At 39.9% G+C, this 22,376-nt stretch overlaps 1 protein-coding gene across 1 annotated transcript in view; it reads right to left on the reverse strand.

Moving 5' to 3' along the window:
- ubxn4 (UBX domain protein 4) overlaps positions 1 to 21,309 on the reverse strand; it is a 39,197-nt gene extending 17,888 nt beyond the window's left edge. Inside the window, exons 1-5 of the mRNA XM_067987219.1 lie at positions 21,135 to 21,309; positions 15,492 to 15,594; positions 15,307 to 15,335; positions 13,311 to 13,429; positions 11,175 to 11,328 (exon numbers count right to left, since the gene is read on the reverse strand). Of these exons, the coding sequence (XP_067843320.1) occupies positions 11,175 to 11,328; positions 13,311 to 13,429; positions 15,307 to 15,335; positions 15,492 to 15,594; positions 21,135 to 21,216 (487 nt within the window). The 5' untranslated portion in view covers positions 21,217 to 21,309. The remainder of the gene's footprint in view (positions 1 to 11,174; positions 11,329 to 13,310; positions 13,430 to 15,306; positions 15,336 to 15,491; positions 15,595 to 21,134) is intronic.
- Positions 21,310 to 22,376: the final 1,067 nt, after the last annotated feature.

Below are 22,376 nucleotides of genomic sequence, written 5' to 3' on the forward strand. Positions count from 1 at the left end.
ATTCTACCAGACCTGATTTGGTCATTCTTCCCATGGGATTAACTCCCAGCCCTGCATTTGCTTTCTTAAGAGTTCCACAGAACGGCTCCAAGCTAAGTGTACAAAAATGTAGGAAGTTTAAACTTTCTAAATAATAATTTTTACAATTAATTTAACTTTCTGCCTCCTGCACTTGTCTTTCTTTCTTAAAAAAGCAAAATAATCTTAAAATGCTATGTATTCCAGCTCCCTCCAAGAATATGCGGGTTCCACTCCGTCACAAATTCAGAATTGTTAAACAAAGCCAGTATTCTCATCTCCAACTTGAACATTAAAAGATGAACCGAAGGAAGAATAGAAAAACAGAATATTTTTTAAATGGTGAGAAACTATTAAATGTTGGTGTTCAGAGAGACTTGAGTGCCCTCATACAAGAAACACAAAAAGTTAGTATGCAGGTACAGCAAGCAATCAGGAAGGCAAATGGTATGTTGGTCTTTATTGCAAGTGGGTTGGAGTACAAGAGTAAGGAAGTCTTACCACAGTTGTACAGATGTAAGGAATCTTACAACACCAGGTTATAGTCCAACAGTTTTATTTGAAAATCACAAGCTTTTGGAGGCTTTCTCCTTCGTCAGGTGAGCGAGTGTTGGATTCCTTGAAAGTTACCGCATATATAGTCAGAGAACAATGCCTGGTGATTACAGATAATCTTTCCAACTGCCCGTTATCAAGGCAATCAAAAGAATTGAATAGTGTTCAGACAGAGAGACATTAGATACAAGACTACTGAATATACAAACGGCCAGAACCAAAGACACAGAGAGAGAGAGAGAGAGAGAGAAAAAGAGAGAGAGAGAGAAACATCCGAAAGGAAGAGAAAGAGAAAGAGAGAGAATGACCAGTTGTATTAAAAACAGATAACTTTTTTTTCCGCTGGTGGGGTTACGTGTAGTGTGACATGAACCCAAGATCCCGGATGAGGCCGTCCTCATGGGTGCGGAACTTGGCTATCAATTTCTGCTCGACGATTTTGCGTTGTCGTGTGTCTCGAAGGCCGCCTTGGAGAACGCTTACCCGAAGATCGGTGGCTGAATGTCCTTGACTGCTGAAGTCTTCCCCGACTGGGAGGGAACCCTCCTGTCTGGCAATTGTTGCAGGGTGTCCGTTCATCCGTTGTCGCAGCGTCTGCAAGGTCTCGCCAATGTACCATGCTCTGGGGCATCCTTTCCTGCAACGTATGAGGCAGACAACGTTGGCCGAGTCACAGGAGTATGAACCATGTACCTGGTGGGTGGTGTCCTCTCGTGTGATGGTGGTATCTGTGTCGATGATCTGGCATGTCTTGCAGAGGTTGCCGTGGCAGGGTTGTGTGGTGTCGTGGACGCTGTTCTCCTGAAAGCTGGGTCACCGATCTTTGGGTAAGCGTTCTCCTAGGCGGCCTTCGATACACACGACAACGCAAAATCGTCGAGCAGAAATTGATAGCCAAGTTCCGCACCCATGAGGACGGCCTCATCCGGGATCTTGGGTTCATGTCACGCTACACGTAACCCCACCAGCGGAAAAAAAAGTTATCTGTTTTTAATACAACTGGTCATTCTCTCTCTTTCTCTTTCTCTTCCTTTCGGATGTTTCTCTCTCTCTCTCTGTCTGTCTGTCTGTCTGTCTCTTTGGTTCTGGCCGTTTGTATATTCAGTTGTCTTGTATCTAATGTCTCTCTGTCTGAACACTATTCAATTCCTTTGATTGCCTTGATAACGGGCAGTTGGAAAGATTATCTGTAATCACCAGGCATTGTTCTCTGACTATATATGCGGTAACTTTCAAGGAATCCAACACTCACTCACCTGACGACGGAAAAAGCCTCCGAAAGCTTGTGATTTTCAAATAAAACTGTTGGACTATAACCTGGTGTTGTAAGATTCCTTACATTTGTACACCCCAGTCCATCACCGGCATCTCCACATCACAATTGTACAGGGCATTGGTGAGACCTCACCTGGAGTAAGGGGGCATAATCACAGGATACGGGGTCGGCCATTCAAGACTGAGATGAGGAGGAATTTCTTCACGCAGGACGACTGTGAATCTTTGGAATTCTCTACCCTAGAGGGCTGTGGATGCTGAGTCAGTGAATATATTCAAGGCTGAGATGGATAGATTTTTGGACTCTACAGGAATCAAGGGATATGGGAATCGGGCAGGAAAGTGGAGTTGAAGTCAAAGATCAGCCATGATCTGATTGAGTGGCGGAGCAGGCTCGAGGGGCCGTATGGCCTACTCCTGCTCCTATTTCTTATGTTCTTAACCCACCTTTCATGAAATTACATTTCTAGCCTTACAGGAACACACACTTGCATTCCATTTTGCATTGTATAATGCTCCTGTCCTTACAAAACCAAATTGTTCTAGTTTCCTAGGGTTAATTAATAATCTCATAGTAAGCGATCCTCTGGGGTAGAGTGATCATAATATGATAGAATTTCTAGAACTTGAGCGTGACATACTTAAGTCCGAAACTAGAGTCTTAAACTTAAACAAAGCCAAATACATAGGTGAGGGGCGAGTTGGCTAAGGTTGATTGGGAAATTAGATGAAAAGATATGACAGTAGATAAGCAATAGCAAACATTTAAAGAAATATTTCATAATTCTTAACAAATATACATTCCATTGAAGAATAAAAACTCCACAGGAAAAGTGATCCACCCATGGTTAACTAAAGAAGTTGAGGATAGTATTATAGAACCATAGCATTGTTGACGTTATTTGGCCCATCGAGCCTTTGTAAGAGCAATCCAGTTAATCCCATTCCCCCGTAGCTGTGCAAATTTTTTCTCTTCAAATATTTATCCAATTCCTTTTTGAAAGCCACAATTGAACCTGCATCTACCACCCTTCCAGGCAGCGCATTCCAGATCATAACTACTCGCTGCATTAAAAGTTTTTCCTCATGTCGCCTTTGGTTCTTTTGCCAATCACCTTAAATCTGTGTCCTCTGGTTCTCAACCCTTCCGCCAAGGGGAACAGTTTCTTCTTATTTACTTTATCTAACCCCTTTATGATTTTAAATACTTCTATCAAATCTCCTCTTAACCTTTTCTGCTCCAAAGGAGAACAACCCCAGCTTCTCCAGTCTCTCCACATAACTGAAGTCCCTTATCCCTTGAACCATTCTAGTAAATCTTTTCTGCACCTTTTTTAAGGCCTTCATATCCTTCCTAAAGTGCAGTGCCCAGAATTGGACACAATACTCCAGTTGTGGCCGAACCAGTATTTTGTAAAGGTTCAACATAACATCCTTGCTTTTGTACTCTATGCCTCTATTTATAAAGCCCAGGATCCATTATGCCTTTTTAACCAGTTTCTCAACCTTTCCTGCCACCTTCAGATTTGTGCACATATACCCCCAGGTTTCTCTGTTCCTGCACCTACTTTAAAATTGTACCAGTTTATATTACCTGTCCTCATTCTTCCTGCCAAAATGTATCACTTCGCACTTCTCTGCATTAAATTTCATCTGCCATGTGTCCATCCATTCCATTAACCTGTATGTCCTCATGAAGTCTATCACTATCCTCCTCACTGTTCACTACACTTCCAAGTTTTGTGTCATCTGCAAATTTTGAAATTGTGCCCTGTACATCCAAGTCCAAGTCATTAATATATATCAAAAAAAGTAACGGTCCTAGTACCGACCCTTGGGGAACACCACTGTATACCTTCCTCCAGTCCAAAAAACAACTGTTCACCACTACTCGCTGTTTCTTGTCACTTAGCCAATTTCGTATCTTGCTGCCACTGCCCCTTTTATTCCATGGACTTCAACTTTGCGAACAAGTCTATTACGTGGCACTTTATTAAACGCCTTTTTGAAAGCTCATATACACATCAACCCTCTCTGTTACCTCATCAAAAAACTCAATCAAATTAAACACGATTTGCCTTTAACAAATCCGTGCTGGCTTTCGTTTATTAATTCACACTTGTCCAAGTGACTATTAATTTTGTCCCAGATTATCGTTTTTAAAAGCTTCCCCACCAGCGAGGTTAAATTGACTGGCCTGTAGTTGCCTGGTTTATCCTGACACCCTTTTTTGAACAAGGGTGTAACATTTTCAATTCTCCAGTGCTCTGGCACCATCCCCGTATCTAAGGAGGATTGGAAGATTATGGCCAGCACCTCTGCAATTTCCACCCTTACTTCCCTCAGTAACCTAGGATGCATCCCATTTGGACCGGGTGACTTATCTACTTTAAGCATAGCTAGCCTTTCTAGTATCTCCTCTTTATCAATTTTCACCTCTTCCAGTATCTCAACTACCACCCCATTAACTGTGACTTTGGTAGCATCTTCTTCCTTGGTAAAGACAGATGCAAAGTACTCATTTAGTACCTCAGTCATGCCCTCTGCCTCCATGCATAGATCTCCTTCTTGGTCCCTAATTGGCCCTACCCCTCCTCTTACTACCTTTTTACTATTTATATGCCTACAGAAGACTTTTGGATTCCCTTTTATGTTAGCCGCCAGTCTATTCTCATACTCCCTCTTTGCCTCTCATTTTCTTTCTCGCTTCTCTTCTGTACTTTCTATATTCAGCCTAGTTCTCACTTGTATAATCAACCTGACCTCTGCATTACGCCCCCTTTTTCTGCTTCATCTTACTCTCTCTATCTCTTTCGCCATCCAGAGAGCTCTGGCTTTGGTTGCCCTACCTTTCCCCCTCGTGGGAATGTACCGAGACAGTACCTGAACCATCTCAACCCACCGAAATTGGTCCTCCTCCAATTAAGTATTTTTACTTTAGATTGCTCCTTGTCCTTTTCCATAACTAATCTAAACCGTATGATATTATGATCACTGTTCCCTAAATGTTCCCCCACTGACACTTGCTCCACTTGACCCACCTCATTCCCCAGAACCAGATCCAGCAATACCTCCTTACTCGTTAGGCCGGAAACATACTGATCAAGAAAGTTCTCCTGAACACACTTCAGAAATTACTCCCCCTCTTTGCCCTTTGCACTATTACTATCCCAGTCTATATTAGGATAGTTGAAGTCCAATTATCATTACTCTATAGTTCTTGCACCTCTCTGTAATTTCCCCGCAAATTTGCTCCTCTATATCTTTCCCACTAATTGGTGGCCTATAGAATACACCCAGTAGTGTAATGGCACCTCTACTGTTTCTTAACTAACCAAATAGATACTGTCCTTGACCCCTCAAGGACGTCCTCTCTCTCCAGCACTGCAATAACCTCCTTAATCAATACTGCCACACCTACTCCTTTTTTTCCTTCCCCATCTTTCCTGAACACTTTGTATCCGGGAATATTTAGTACCCAATCCAGCCCTTTTTTGAGCCAGGTTGCAGTTATCGCCACCACATCGTATCCCCATGTGGCTATTTGCGCCTGCAGTTCACTAAACTTATTTACCACGTGTCATGCGTTTTATGAAAGGGAAATCTTGTTTGACAAATCTATTAGAATTTTTTGAAGATGTAACTAGCAGGATAGATAAAGGGGAACCAGTGGATTGGCGGAAGGATTAGAGGGGACACTAGGAAAAGCTTTTTTACCCAGAGGGTGGTGGGTGTACAGAATTCGCTGCCCGAATTGGTGGTAAAGGCAAGGACCCTCAACTCTTTTAAAAAGTACCTGGACCTGCACCTAAAGTGCTGTAAGTTGCAGGGCTATGGACCAGGTGCTGGAAGGTGGGATTAGAATGGGCACTTGGTTGTTCTTCGAGCTGGCGCGGACACAATGGGCCGAATGGCCTCCTTCTGTGCTGTATCTTTTCTATGGTTCTATGCTTCTAGTATATTTGGATTTTCAAAAGGCATTCGATAAGGTGCCACACAAAAGGTTGTTACACAAGATAAAGGCTCAGGGAGTTGGGGGTAATATATTAGTGTGGATAGAGGATTGGTTAACGGACAGAAAACAGAGAGTAGGAATAAACAGGTCATTTTCAGGTTGGCAGGTTGTAACTAATGGGGTGTAGCAAGGATCAGTGCTTGGTCCTCAACTATTTACAATCTATATTAATGATTTAGATGAAGGGACCGAGTGTAATGTATCCAAGTTTGCTGACGATACAAAACTAGGTGGGAAAGTAAGCAGCGAGGAGGACACAGAGTTGGCAAAGGGATACAGACAGGTTAAATGAGTGGGCAAGAAGGTGGCAGATGGAGTATAATGTGGGGAAATGTGAGGTTATTCACTTTGGTAGGAAGAATAGAAAAACAGAATATTTTTTAAATAGTAAGTAACTATTAAACTTTGGTGTTCGGAGGGATTTGGTGTCCTTGTACACGAACCACAAAAAGAGGTACAGCAAGCAATTAGAAAGGCAAATGGTATATTGGCCTTTATTACAAGGGGGTTGGAGTACAAGAGTAAGTAGGTCTTGCTGCAATTGTACAGGGCTTTGGTGATACCACACCTGGAGTATTGTGTACAGTTTTGGCCTCCTTACCTAAGGAAGGATATACTTGTCTTAGAGGTGGTGCAACAAAGGTTCATTAGATTGATTACTGGATGAGAGGGATGTCCTATGAGGAGAGGTTGAGTAAAATGGGCCTATGTTCTCTGGAGTTTAGAAGAATGAGAGGTGATCTCATTGAAACATATGAGATTCTAGGAGGGCTTGACAGGGTAGATGCTGAGAGGCTGGAGAGTCTAGAACTAGGGGTCAGCCATTCAGGACTGAGGTGAGGAATAATTTGTTCATTCCGAGGGTTGTGAATCTTAGGAATTCTCTACCACAGAGGGCTGTGGATGCTCAGTCGTTGAGTATATTCGAGGCTGAGATCAATAAATTTTTGGACTCTAAGAGAATCAAGGTATATGGGGATCGGGTGGGACATTGGAGTTGAGGTTGAAGTTCAGCCAAATTCTTACTGAATGGCAGAGCAGGCTCAAGAGGCCATATGGCCTACTCCTGCTCATATTTCTTGTGTTCTTAAAACAACATATTCTCTGATTTACCATGGGCAGTGCCATAGGAGATTCATTATTTTAAAAATGGTATGACAGAACATATTTCCTTTTTGTCAATCACACTTCTAATGTCACACTCTGATATGCAAATGTCTTGCAATGTATTGGCTTAAATGTCATTCATAAGAGCATCAAATCAGAATTTGAACTGAGAAGAATGAAATTTAAAAGCAGAAGCTGAACTAAATCACAAAGCGTTTTTCAAAAACCTTTCGGCTGCCACTTTTCTTTCTCACAAATATCAAAGACCAAGGGTTCACAATAAGATTTTAAACATAAAAAAATTATATTTTACAACATGCTTAAAGTTATCTGTTGTTTCTGAGTAACTTCATTGATGTTTTATACCAGGGAGGCCTCAGCCTCTCAAAAGCCTGAATGTAGAGTTGACATGCCATCACTCTGTTGAAGTACTTAATTGCACCCGCACTTGCAATTCCCAGGATGCTACAGGCTAAGCATGTGCAATACAGAGAATCACCCAACTTGCAACAATATGATTCTGTCAGTGCAATAAATGAAGTGTGTCTTTTATCAGGCTATAACACTACCAGTTTGTTGAGAGAGAAGCTGAATGAGACAGAGTGTATGGATGGTTAGAGCATCTGTGCTTTGTTTATACTGAGAATTTGTAACAGAAAGATTTATATATTTTTCTCAGTGAAGAAATTGAAGTGTGTCTATCTAAGACTTAACATTATTTATGGGTTTGTTTTTCCAAATGATTTAAAAACAAACTGGAAGATAAATTGTGAAACTTTGTCTCAAAAAAAAGGTTCAGCAATAAATCTATTTTTTAAAATTATGCTGTTGTGGGGAGGTACTTTTCAGCAGTTGAAGAAGTTTCAAAGACTGAGCAAGTGTCTTTTGATTGGTTCCCAGAAAATAGATAATTAGTGTTTCTCTCACCGCAATGGGATAAATAGCTAGCGCAGCAATAAACAAATTATTACAATTCACTGGCTGAGACACAGACACAGACATATAGCAGGGGTGTTTAGAGCACCTGTGCTTTTTTATACCAAGAATTCAAATAATCAATGTTCATGTAATAATTTGTTGTATAGCTGCGCTAGCTATTTATCCCGCTGCGGTGAGAGAAACACTAATTATCTATTTTCTGGGAACCAATCAAAAGACACTTGCTCAGTCTTTGAAACTTCAACTGCTGAGAAGTACCTCCCCTACAACAGCATAATTTCTGATTCATCTTAAGCAACACCTACGGAGTTTGTTAAAAATTCGGAAGACAGAACAAGTAAAAGAGGAATTTCTCTCCCCATTCCAATTTTCTTCCCTCTTCTACTAACAGTGGAACCAATTGCTAGGTATGGTTCATCAGGCACCAGCAAATCCTGTGCTTCACCAAAGGAGGATGTTTGTCTCAGGGTCACAGCAGGTGAACCAAAAACATAAAACTAAAATTTAATCTTCCTTAATTAAACTGTAACACCCATCAGCTAACCAGTAAGCCACAAGTAGCCCAGAAATAAGAACCATACAACATTACTTAAAAAAGGAAACTTTTACAGAGCGAATCGTGTAGACCTTTCTTCTATCTTTGCAAACTAATTCAATTATATCATTTGGTACAGAGACAGCCAGTCCATTGATGCATTTAGAAACATAGAAAATAGGAGCAGGAGTAGGCCATTCGGCCCTTCGAGCCTGCTCGGCCATTCAAAATGATCATGGCTGATCCTCTATTTCAATACCATATTCCTGCTCTCTCCCCATACCCCTTGATGCCTTCTGTGTCTAGAAATCTATCTATCTCCTTCTTAAATATATTCAGAGAATTCCACACGTGCACCACTCTCTGAGTGAAGAAATTTCTCCTCATCTTAGTCCTAAATGGCCTACCCCGTATCCTGAGACTGTGACCCCTATGCCAGGGGAAACACCTTCCCTGCATCCAGTCTGTCTAGTCCTGTCAGAATTTTATATGTTTCAATGAGATCCCCTCTCATTCTTCTAAACTCGAGTGAATACAGGCCTAGTCGAACCAATCTCTCCTCATACAACAGTCCTGCCATCCCAGGTATCAGTCTGGTGAACCTTCGCTGCACTCCCTCTATGGCAAGTATATCCTTTCTTAGGTAGGGAGACCAAAACTGCACACAATACTCCAGGTGTGGTCTCACCAAGACCCTGTATAACTGCAGTAAGACATCCTTGCTCCTATACTCAAATCCTCTTGCAATGAAGGCCAACATAACATTTGCCTTCCTAACTACTTGCTGCACCTGCATATTTGCTTTCAGTGACTGGTGTACAAGGACACCCAGGTCCCTTTGTACATCAACATTTCTTAATCTATCACCATTTAAATAACACTCTGCCTTTCTGTTTTTCCTTCCGAAGTGGATAGCTTCACATTTATCCACGTTATACTGCATCTACCATATATTTGCCCACTCACTCAACTTGTCTAAATCGCCTTAAAGCCCCTTTGCATCCTCCTCACAACTCATAATCCCACCTAGTTTTGTGTCATCAGCAAACTTGGAAGTATTACATTTGGTTCCCTCATCCAAATCATTGATATATATTGTGACTAGTTGGGGCCCAAGCACTGATCCCTGTGGTACCCCACTAGTCACTGCCTGCCACTCCAAAAAAGACCCATTTATTCCTACTCTGTTTCCTGTCTGTTAACCAATTTTCAATCCATGCCAGTATATTACCCCCAATCCCACGTGCTTTAATTTTGCACACTAACCTCTTATGTGGGACTTTACCAAAGGCTTCTGAAAATCCAAATACACTACATCCACTGGTTCTCTCTTATCTATTCTACCAGTTACATCCTCAAAAAACTCCAGTAGGTTTGTCAAACACGATTTCCCTTTCACAAATCCATATTGACTTAGTCTAATCCCATTGATATTTTCTAAGTGTCCTGTTATCACATCCTTTATAATAGACTCTAGCATTTTCCCTACTACTGATGTTAGGCTAACCGGTCTGTAGCTCTCTGTTTTCTCTCTCCCTCCTTCTTCCTCTTAATACAGTTCAACATATTTCACTTAGTTTACATATTTACAATTGTTGTCACTCACTTTGTGATTTTATGTTTTGTTCACTGAGCTAATTTTGATCTTATGGCACAAAAGTAAACGGTCCAATAGCAAAAAAGGAAATACAATCACCAGTTACTTGACTAGGCATATTCTTACTTGGGAAGGATAATTGTTGTGAAATATTTTCTATCATGCAATTCACAGAAAGCAATAGCAAAATCCATGGTCATAAGGATAAAGTTAGCAAAAAAATCAATGGTTAAGGTGACATGGAATGCTCCACTTTATGCACTAGTCTTGCTATTTATAATAATGCCAAGTATTTGAGCCTTGTCATTATAATCTTAATGCTACATTCCTCCACAGTTTGTATTTAGTATTCAGTAAGAAAGACTTGCATTTATATAGCATCTTTCACGACCTCAAGACATCCCAAAGGACTTTACAGCCAACGAAGTACTTTTGAAGTGTAGTCATTGTTGTAAAGTAGGAAACGCAGCAGCCAATTTGCACACAGCAAGGTGCCACAAACAGCAATGTGATAATGACCAGATAATCTGTTTTTTAGTGATATTGGCGGAGGGATAAATGTTGGCCAGGACACATAACTCGCCTGCTCTTCTTCAAAATTGTGCCATGGAATCTTTTATGTCCACCTGAGAGGGCAGACGGTGCCTCGGTATCTCTTTCAAAAGACAGCACTTTCTCAGTACTGCACTGGATTGTGACCCTAGATTTTGTGCTCAAATCTCTGGAGTAGCATTTGAACCCACAACCTTCTGACTCTGAGTGCTACCACTGAGCCATGGCAGACACACAGTAGTACCTATTAATGTAAATTCCTGGAAATGTCATGTGAGGCTTTTCAGACAAATATTTGAAAGAACTCTTATTGAAGTGCCAATTGATTAAGCTCAATTTGAGTATACAAAAACAATCAAACCATCGTCTGACAATGATCAGGACGTTTCACTAGTTATGAGACAACACATAGGTTTCCTTTTGCAACACACATTGCTGTTTGAATTTTTGAGATCCTGATAGTTGCAATTTTTTCTTAGTGTAATGGACAAGAAATACACACTCATTTTACCATTGAGTGTTAAAAACTTAAAGGCACATATGGTCAACAATTTTTGTTATTGCTTGTAAAATTCCTTTACCTTTGGGTTTTACTTGATGTTCTGCTGTTTTAGTACCATAAACTTGTGACTCATTGGGTTGACCAGTTTCTGGAGATTCACTTGTTGAAGCCTGGCTTTGACCTATATGGTTTTCCTGGTTGTCACCAGCTGCCACATGCTTTTGTCTATGCATCTAACAAAAAGTAAAGGAAATATATATGAGCTCAATTTGGGACAAATCCATCAGAAATCCTTAACACTAACAGATTCAGAAATTTAGAAAAATTAAAAAATATTAAACCAATCAAAAATGACTAGATTTGGTACATTTCAATCAATAGCTCCCAAAGAGTGACCCACTTATGGGTTCAAATTGGAAATTTGATTCAAAAAAAGTTAGATGCTGTTGCAGACCTTTGGGAGAAATGAAGTACATCTCAAATAAATAAATAATAAATAATGAAAGAGTCACACGTGGCTCAGTGTAGCACTCATGTCTCTGAAGGGATCGTTCCCTCCATGACACTCTAGTCCACTCTCCCATCACCCGCTCCCCTTCCCACGGCACCTTCCCATGCAAACGCAGGAGACGCGACACCTGCCCTTTCCTTCTCCACCTCCTCCTTTCCCACCGTCCAGGGCCCCAAACACTCCTTCCAGGTGAAACAGCGATTTACATGTACTTCTTTCAATTTAGTATACAGTATTTGCTGCTCACGATGCGGTCTCCTCTAAATTGGGGGAGACAAAACGCAGATTGGGTGATCACTTTGCTGAACTACCTCCGCTCAGTCCGCAAGCGTGACCCTGACCTCCTTTAATTCTCCGTCCCGCTCCCACTCTGACCTCTGTCTTCGGCCTCCTACACTGTTCCAATGAGGCTCAACGGGAGCTCGAGGAACAGTACCTCATCTTTCGATATGGCACTTTACAACCTTTCGGTCTCCATACTGATTTCAATAACTTCAGATCATAACCACTGCTCTCGTTTTTTCGGACAGCACTTGCTGGTAATGGTTCTGCCGTTGCCATTTACAGCTCCTCTAGACTCATCTTTTGTTTCTTCACTTGTCCCATTACCACCCTCCTTGCCATGCACCACCATCCCTTTTGTCATTTAAGCCCTCCTGCCCTCCACCCTATCACAGACCTTTCCTTTTGTTCTGCCTTTCCTTCCATCCCCTCACTTTGCCTGGCTCTGTTTAAATAGTGTTAAATCTTTAACTTCTTCCAGTTCTGATGAAAGCTCAACAACCTGAAACATTAATTATGTTTCTTTCTCCACAGATGCTGCCTGACTTGTTGAGTATTTCCAGCATTTTCTGTTTTTATTTCACATTTCCAGCATCTGCAGCATTTTGCTTTTGATATAACAAATGAGCATTCATTATGATTTTAGTGGATTGCTACAAGATAAAATACAACTACAGTTATGCTGTGATAAATGACATTACAAAAAGAGTGCATATAAGATAAAGCTGAGTAGGAACTTTTGTTAAATACGGTCTATATAGTGACTATTGGGTATACAATTCTGCAGTCCTATCTATGGTCCAGAAGCAGCAGAAAATAAAGATAATGGTGCATTCCATCTTGCCAGTAATTCAGTTCTTCAAATAAAAGTGAACAAGTAAGTTAACTACACTGTATTTTCAACAAGGAATTCCTGGTTTCAAATTAGCCACACTTGGATGGGAGGGCTTCATCAGTTTTGCTAGGTTAGAGATTAAAGAATTATAGCACATCTCCTGACAGATCAATCAAAGAAAGAAATCCATAGCGTCTGTCGAAACATCCATACGCTCAACTATCCCAATGTTCCAATTTACAAAGAATGTATGGCACAGAAACAAGCCATTCGGCCCAACTGGTCAGTGACTATGTTTATACTCCATGTGAGCCTCCTCCCACTCCACTTCATCCATGCCTATCAGCATAACCTTCTATTTAGGACAGCATGAATCTGGGAAAGCCAAGGGAATTCCAAAATGGAGCAACAGAAACATTTAATAGCTGAAACTTTTTTTTTAATTAGATGATGGGTCGGTAATCTATTAGTTCTCCAATGTTGTCTCGTCTCTTGTTTATTTATTTTAAGCTTGAAGATTCACAAACATGAAAACCAATAGCAATAAACTTCATCACTACATAAAAGTATAATTTTAAATTGCTTACTTCCTTAACTTTCTGAATACGAGTTATTAGTTCCGCTGCAGTCACACTTCCAGCAACAACTTCCAATGGGATTCCATTGTCTCCTATAAAAAAGCTTGATGGAATGCACACCACAGGATCTGGATGTTATTAATTTAGGGTAGTATGCTGAGAACATTTGTAAAGACAAGTTGGACAATGCTGTTATTTATCTTATTCTTGTGAATTTCAGTCTACAATTCTGGATAACAGTTCAAGAAGTTTCAGTTCCTAAAGGTTTACAAAATTATAGTATTTGCACTGAATTATTTATAAGAAGATTTATTACTGACTAGACAGCTGTTCATGATCTATTTACAAAGCAAGTATTTTGTCTACAATATAAATCTGAACATCCTTACAAATGAGACAGCTGCATGAAAAAGCCACTGTGTGACAGTTGTCTGTAGGACTAACAAGAAATTTTAGCTTCAATGGAATTATTTCTACTATGTGTTCTAGATTCCTTACAAATCTATTATCTAATTCTTGAACAATTCAGAAGAGTATAATTATTTAAAAAGTAGATAAGGTTTGCCACAAATATACAACTGTCCCTTTTATAACATTATTGAAACAATCTGGACTCGTACTAGTCCATAATGAGGTCCATCTCAAAGAGAAGAATAAGAAAAATAATCCATTTACTTTTCCTGTAATTAATTTCTTTTAAAAAATTCTTCTCATTTGCTCCTTTTCCTTCCCTTTCATTTCTGATATCTTATCCTCCACTTTCTTCATTTCCCTAACTTGTATTTTTCAGTTACTTATTCTTCCACCATCATGTATTTGTCCTTTTCTCTTTTACTTATCCCAAGATCTCAATGATCTCCTGACTCAGACTTCTCCATTTCCCAGCTCTAATTCAGTGATGTACAAATCCATGCATGGAATTCCTGGTAAAGGCTCATGAACTTAGTAAGCCATGTTCTGGAAAAATCAGTTTGGAATGCAATCCTCTGCTTTCTGCTAAGAATCATTAAAAAGGCATGAAGTCCAACTCATTCATGCTATAAAGCATTCAGTTTTAAAACAAACCACTAGAACAGGAACTTCATTCACAAAATTTTATAGGTTAAACCGCAAAAGCTCCTGTGTGGATATCTTATAATTTGATCACAACTTACAGCATTAACAAATTTTATAAAAGTTATCTCCCCATGGACAATTTCCTCTATACTAAAAAAGCTACAGGCACAAATAAATGCTTAAATTATAAAGTATAGAATTTATTTTGTAACAGTCAAATCAGAATGGGTTTATTAACTTACAGTTTGAGAAATCATTATATATCTTCCATTATGTAATCTAATCATTCTCCTTCCTTCGAAGATGAAGATTTTTATTACAGAAGATTGTTTATTTAGATTATAGTGATTTCAACCTGCAAGACCCCTGTTGAGTTCTTCTTTGCAGCTCATGCATTAAACTGATTTTTTTTTTAAAAACTTCCTGGATTTGGAGGACTGGAAAAGGTTGCCTCCTGATTGGTGAATTTTGATCAATGAGGGAGCGTCCTTTTTAGCACCAGTCCTCCAAACTTGGGAATTTTAAAGAGTTCAAGCTTCCACAGTTTAAAGCTTCATGGGTGCAGGAGAGTGGGGGGAGGGGGGAGAAAATGGGATGAGGTTGAGGGAAAAGGATATGGGTGCATAGGGGCCTCGCATTTTGTGTGCTCACTTATTGTATGTACGGGGGGATCTCGCATTCTATGTGTAGAGGGGAGCTCACTGTGTAAAGGAGTCTCGCTGTCCATGTGCACAGGGCTCTTACTTTTAGAGAATCCCGTATTTTTATATATGGGGGTTTGCATTTCTACATAATAATATGTAGCCCACTTACTGGTTTTGACATATATTTCTGGTCTCCAAGAGGATTGGACATCCCTGAATTACAGTACCTCAAAAGAATAGTACTTTTATGCATAATACACTTCTACCTTCAAGAATAAATCGACTAAACAATGTAAAAAGGATACAGATTTGAGAAAACTGCACACATGTTTCACTGTAGGAAAAAAAGTAAAACACCTATATCAAATATTACAAGGGTATATATTTAGATCTAATATTTATTTTAAAACATCACAATGACAGTAAGTCAAAACAAAAGCAGCAGCCCACATCAATCATTAGGCAAACTATCTACATTTGGGACACTTGCCTTTTAGCATCTATTTTAATAGCAACAAAAGAGTTTACAGTTGCTTCTGCTACTCCTTCAGCCTCCCAACTTGTAGCCATCTGTGTTGACTGTTCATCATCCCCTAAAATTAAAAATAATCATCAGCATTCAAAACAGACTAGAGATACCATTTCTAAGCAAGACATGCAGTTTACGTCCACATTCAAATCAGATCAACTTATATTCTTGATTACATTTAATGTGTTCTTATACACCTACCTATTTACAGCAGATCTGAATGATACATCAGATCAATATTCTGCTTTAGTACATTCTAAAAGTATGAAACATAGAAGTACCTAAAAATTATACTTAAAATGCCTACAGTCTCCTGCAGGAAAACTAAGAGTGAATCCAAAATAGGATAGAGCTAACACGTCCTTTCATTTGATACTTGGGAACTCTTAAAAACACAGGATTTCTGTAGTTTGAAAATCAGAGAAAACCAGCATATTAAAAGATAAATGGTAACCATAAAAGAAGCTTCAAAACAAAACAAAATACTGTAGATACTGGAAAGCTGAAACAAAGACATAAAATTTTGGAAACACTCAGCATCTGTGAAGAAAGGAAAAATGCTGATGTTCGAAACATCAACATTTTTCCTTTCTTTACAGATGCTGCCTGACTGAGTGCTTCCAGAATGTTCTGTTTTTGTTTTATAAGCGCTGTATTTCCTTGTTTATACCACCCATTGACTTACAAGAGGTGTTAAATGCTGAAGACAAATACTGTGAATGGCAACACATGTAAAATAGATATCTCAAGTACCTTGACAATAGATTGTAAACAATTTTACAACACCAAGTTATAGTCCAGCAATTTTATTTTAAATTTAAAAGCTTTCGGAGGCTTCCTCCTTCCTCAGGTGAACAAAATGAAATCCTCGGACTATAACTTGGTGTTGTAAAATTGTTTACAATTGTCAACCCCAGTCCATCACCGGCATCTCCACATCTTGACAATAGATGATCAAGAGGGGCCTACTTCAGATAATGATCAGGCACCAACACACCACACATCACTACAATAAGTATATTGATGGCCTAAAGGTGTTTATATTATAAAAGCAAGGCTAAAATCCTGAAACAGGGATCCTTTGGCTCAGTTCGATATTCAGGTCCAAGGAGAAATAGGTCTGGGATTTCTGATCAGCTAGCATTTCTGTTCACCCTAGCTAAGCCCTCCTGGTCCCAGATATATTTCTGGTCTTGGGGTCATTAAGATACTGGAGGCAGGCTCCCCGGCCTTTGCCTGGGAGTTGTGTCAGTCCGAGTGTGGAAATGTGTGGCAGACCATGAGAAAGACACAGCCAGTGCACAACCTGTCAAAGATTTTTTTTTAAAATTGGGACTGGGCATGGCAGCATCTGTGTGCGCTTACACAGGCACCTCAACGTTGGTTATCGAGACCTGCCAGGCATCCCCCATATCTAGCATTCCTAGTGCAAGTGGTGGGAAACATGGCAAAGACAAGTTTATCTTATTTGTCTGTATTGTGTGTGGGCATAGTTTCTGCTGCTGGAATTGGTCAGTAGAAAGCAGCAGGGAAGGGGCATGTAGCAAATATTTTGCTTTCTGCATCATCCTGCCCCAGGTTTGTTGGAAAATCAGTGGGGGGAATTGAAAGACCTAGATAGCCTCATTTTACTCAATAACAACTTGTATTTATATAGCATCTTTAACGTAGGAAAACATCCCACGGTGCTTCGCAGCAGTGCAATCAGACAAAAATTGATGCCGAGCCAAAGAAAGAGGTATTAGGTGGGTGAGTAAAAGCTTGGTCAAAGAGGTTGTGAAGGAGGGGGCAGAGAGGTTTATGGAGGGAATTGTAGAGCTTAAGGCCTAAATGGCTGAAGGCACAACCACCAATGGTGGGATGAAGGGAATAGGGGATGTGTAAGAGGCCAGTGTGGAGGAACACAGAGTTCTCAGAAGGTTGGAGGAGGTTACAGATATAGGTAGCTGCAAGGCCATGAAACAATTTGAACATAAGCTTGAGCCAATTTAGGTCAGTGAGCACAAGGGTGATGGGTGAGTGGGACTAACACTAAAGGATATTTTGCAGAGAAAAAGGCAAGACTGGGGAAAGACCAAGAAAAACAAATATATCACTTCAGAAAGAAAAAGTGAAGATAACTCAGTTAAGTTCAAAGGAAGGTCTTGCAGTATTGTAATAATTTTCCAAGTAAAACAAATAAGATGCAAATATTTATAAGTACAAACATGGCATAAATTAGAAGAAAACAACGGCACTTAATGAAGCAGGAACAAAAGATCATGCATAACCTAGTGTTATTCATATATCAGAGAAGACCGGGGTGGGGTGGGGGGAGGGAGGGAGCAGGAGAGGGAAGGAGGAAGATACATCGAGGATTCAAGTTTAATTTGACAGTACAACCATTTCTGGAGCCAAAAGTTTGTAAGCTATTTTACTAATATCAAAAACTTTAAAAGAGAGCATAAAATTATTCTCTGTATGCAGCTAAAACTCGAATGCTAAACTGAGAGTTGCATCATATCAAGGTAAAGCCACATACTGCTGAGCTGAGGTGACTCTGGAACAAAGTTAATGTAACTGCAGTGATTACTTTCATAATTATTTTATCTTTCTATGCTTAGAGTTAGGAAAATTTAGTAGTGTTAGAGATACAACTCTGTTACGATTCATTTCTTAATCTCTAGTAAGGTAAAGGTGAAATGGTTTCCTTTACTCAAGCTGTTAGCAGATATTTTTAAATTGTTACTCAGGTTGGCTTAATGTAGACCAACTTAAGCATTTAAATAAGGCACCATATATTCAATCATAAACATTCATTTTCCAGCTAATTATCCCCATCTTCGTGTGTGCTTAAGTGCAAAATTTGAATTTCCAATCATAACAGGGACTTGGGTCAGAGATGTGTGTTAATCATTCCTACACAAACACTTCATATGTAATTCTTATAATTTTGCTCAAGTTGTTAAATATTGGTCTGTGGGACACAGCCTGTTATTTGCCATGTCAATTTGTGAGAATAAGAGGTTGAGTCCCTTATAATGCATACAAAGGGCTGAAGAAAAAGAATTGACATCTCAGTTCCTTGTTTGTGGTAATTGTAGACTGGATGTTAGTTCTCTCTCATTGATGTGTTAATCAGGACGTGAGGCTATGCCTGCTCCAAAAGCTTAGGCCTAGGGCTCTCAATAGTCTCTGCTGGACCCAGAGTTCTTTTGCCTCCCCAAAATAAAACAAGAAACATAATGAGTGTGATACACCAATACCTTCGTGATTCTTTTTAACATATTCAAATTATACTGGGAAGCACATAATGCTTGGTTTATCTTTTGTACATTTGAAAAATGTTGTAAAATTTCTTGATTTTCCAAACCCAAAAAAACAAAACCACCAGACAGAGCAGCTGCAAATAAGGAATATATTTGCTACATGATTCTAAGTATTTATTCGATTTATGTACCATTAGTTTGCTTTACTTCACACCGCTTTTAAAATTTATTTTATCCCTTAAAATTTTAGCATTAACTCTAACTGTACACAATATTCTTATTTACAAAATTACTAAGTCAATCTTTTACCAACCTTCTCGGAAGCCAGGAGTATCATCTCCATTTTGCGCACATATTGCAAAACAATATTCAAAAGGAAGCTTGACATCATTTTTAAAAAAATCTTATTCCCTGGGCTGAGTGTACCATAACAGCATATTTGTCCTTTGTTGACTGCTAAAAAAGACTTGGTCAGATTAAAGGTCAAGATAGGCTTTAGGGACCATGGGATGCACCAGGCCATGAAAATTCAAGCAGAGTAAAACCAAAGTGGAAAATATAATACAATAAAAGTACAAATTGGGGCCATCATACATACAAGTGATAGATATATTTATCTGCTTTGTTTTCTTTGTCAGCCATGGAGAATTCCCCCTTCCCCCTAATTAGCTCATTCCTAAAGACATGGTCTCATGCTGATGTACAATTCCCAAGGCACTAGCATCCTTCTGGTACCTCACCCAAGTGGCAATTTTTCATATATGAGCCCTTACTGCAAGTGCCAGTGTCTATTTAACTGTGAGGGTTATCACAGCTGAGCCTGACATACATGGACATTTCCAGCAACAGTCACTGGATAGCAGTCAGGAATGGGAACTCAGTGATTTTTTTTTCTCTTTTCCCCCCCACCCCTTAACCCCAAAAATTACACCCAATATTGTGTTCCCGTTATTACCCTGCTGAGGTCTGGTAGTTCAGCGGAGCTCAGCAATTGAACCTGATACCTTCCTCCGATGCACAGCAAATACCACACCAAGTGTTGCATTTACACAAGTTTATTTTTACAAAAATTCTAGGAAATAATCTCTTGAACTTTACTTTAACAGAATGATGTGGATTGTGTACTTTAACTTATTGTCCACTGAGGGATCATTAGAAATATGAAGGAGCAAGTTAGAATTTGCATGTATAATTTCCAGAAAATTAACTTCTGTAAGGAGCCTGGTATCTGTTAAGAATATATCACTTTACAGGTTTTATGAAAATAAACACACTTTAAGCTTTGAAGGTGAAAATGCTGTTTTTGTGTGTGAGGAGGAAATGGGGGGGGATGAACATGTGTGTCAGGCAGGGGTGGAGGTGAAAATTCTGTGTGTGTGTGTGTGTGTGTGAGAGAGAGAAGAGCGGGAGCACAAAAGGGCTGTGGTCCTATCATGCATATCGGCCCATACACAACTTAAATATGGATTTATGTAGGTACATCACATGCTTGCTTGGAACACTTGTAGCAATTGGTTTTGTTGAAAAATTAGTTTTTGGACTTGAGCCTTCAAGATGGATCCTCAAAAATTCTGCCTATATGTGCAAGATCATACAAGTTTTGTAATTATCATCCACTTTAACTTGGGGTATAAAATAGGACACGGTGGTCCTTTTACAGTAGAACTTTTAATGCACCCATGCCAGCAAACTACCTCACATTAAACTGCCAATGGCTTTTATGTATGAGTTCAAGGAAAAAACATTATGTTGTGTGACAGATGTGGCTGGGTAATAACACTGTCAAAAGGTTCGCCAGCTTCACAAAAAAGTAACTTGGCAAACTTTTATGTTTATCTGCAGACATGATACAGTGATGCACATACAAGTACACAATTGCACTAATTGCGCACGACATAACAATTAAAGACACACAGCTCTTCCATCTTTCAATTTTTTTGAAGTTTGCCAAACACTTCTCTATGAAGGCTGCCTTTTAAATCCTCCTTTATCACGTGGTTTAGGGATATCTGATAACAACACACAATCCACAACAATATTTTAGTCAGAATAACAATGTGTTTCACAAGCCATTTAAAATATCTACAAATTCGAAGCATCTATTCTGAAGACCCCAGTGCGGTATTTACACCGCAGTCGCGAGCCGTTGTTGCAACGCGTTTTTTAAAAAATAAAACGTGTAAATCCTGCTAGAATTGATCTGATCAATGATTTAAACGGGATCCAAACAGATGACGTGTCCGGCCCTGCCTCCAAGGGCAGAGAGAAGCCGGAATGACAAGGCGGCTTTCCGGCTAGGCCTTGGCCTCAGCCTCGGCCTCAGCCCACCTCCCCCGAGCTCAGCCCACTTCCATACCTGTAATAAACACTATAAAAACCGCGTTGTGTTGTTTGGCGAAGGCAATGGCGGCAGGAATGGTGCCGTCGAACCAACGCATTGTGTCGACTCTCTCTCGCTGTGTCTTCCTCACCCAACCGGCCCAGCGAAACCAGTCCCTCTCCCCTTCACAACAGCAGTGACGCGCCGCTAACCTCGCGCCAGTCACACAGGCCTTAGCGCCGTCAATCACCCGCCGGAGGCGGGCTCTGTGGCCGTCAATCACCCGCCGGAGGCGGGCTCTGTGGCCGTCAATCACCCGCCGGAGGCGAGCACATCCGGAGGCAAACCACACCCTCTCACTGGTCGAAGGGACAAATGTGAGGAATCTTACAACACCAGGTTATAGTCCAACAGTTTTATTTGAAAATCACAAGCTTTCGGAGATTATCTCCTTCCTCACTCACCTGACGAAGGAGATAATCTCCGAAAGCTTGTGATTTTCAAATAAAACTGTTGGACTATAACCTGGTGTTGTAAGATTCCTCACATTTGTCCACCCCAGTCCATCACCGGCATCTCCACATCATGGTAGAAGGGAAGGAAGAGCTTCCATCTTCACAAGTGAAAGGTCCGTTTGGATTCATCCGTCTAGAGAGATCCTAATGCTGTCTCAGATCGACCTAAAAGATTCCGTGGCATTATTCAAAGAGCAGGGAGTTCTCATGGTGTTCTGGCCAACATTTACCCAATTAACACCACCAGGTTTCGAGAGAGCCCAAGGCCTCCAAGTAAAAATGTTAGTGAAGGTACTCTAAAGACACAACAGACAATTTTTCAAGGCAATTTGATCATGTTATTGTGAAATCTGCAAATTTTAAAATGTTTTATTGCTGTATAAACCTTATTTTGAACATTGGATATTTCAATTTGTGGAAAGAAAAATAGCAGATGAAAAGTTTTTGAAAAATATATTTTTATTGTATACTTTTCTATCTCCCGTGAAATTGCGTAGAGGAAGTCAATACCAAATGTGGTCTTCAGGTGAAGTAGGGTTAGAGGGAAAGGAAATAGGACAGGGCATGCAAACGTAATTCAATCCCCATTTTAAAGTCATACATTCTGTCATTTTTATATATTTTGATTTATCATTAAGTAAAGAAAGAACTTGCGTTTATATAGTGCCTTTCACAACTGCAGGATATCCCAAAGCACTTCAGAGTCAATGAAGTATTTCACAGCCAACGGAACAGCAATATTTATGGTTATAATGGTACTGTA

This window comes from Heptranchias perlo, chromosome 7 (assembly GCF_035084215.1).
Source record: "Heptranchias perlo isolate sHepPer1 chromosome 7, sHepPer1.hap1, whole genome shotgun sequence".
NCBI lineage: Eukaryota > Metazoa > Chordata > Chondrichthyes > Hexanchiformes > Hexanchidae > Heptranchias > Heptranchias perlo.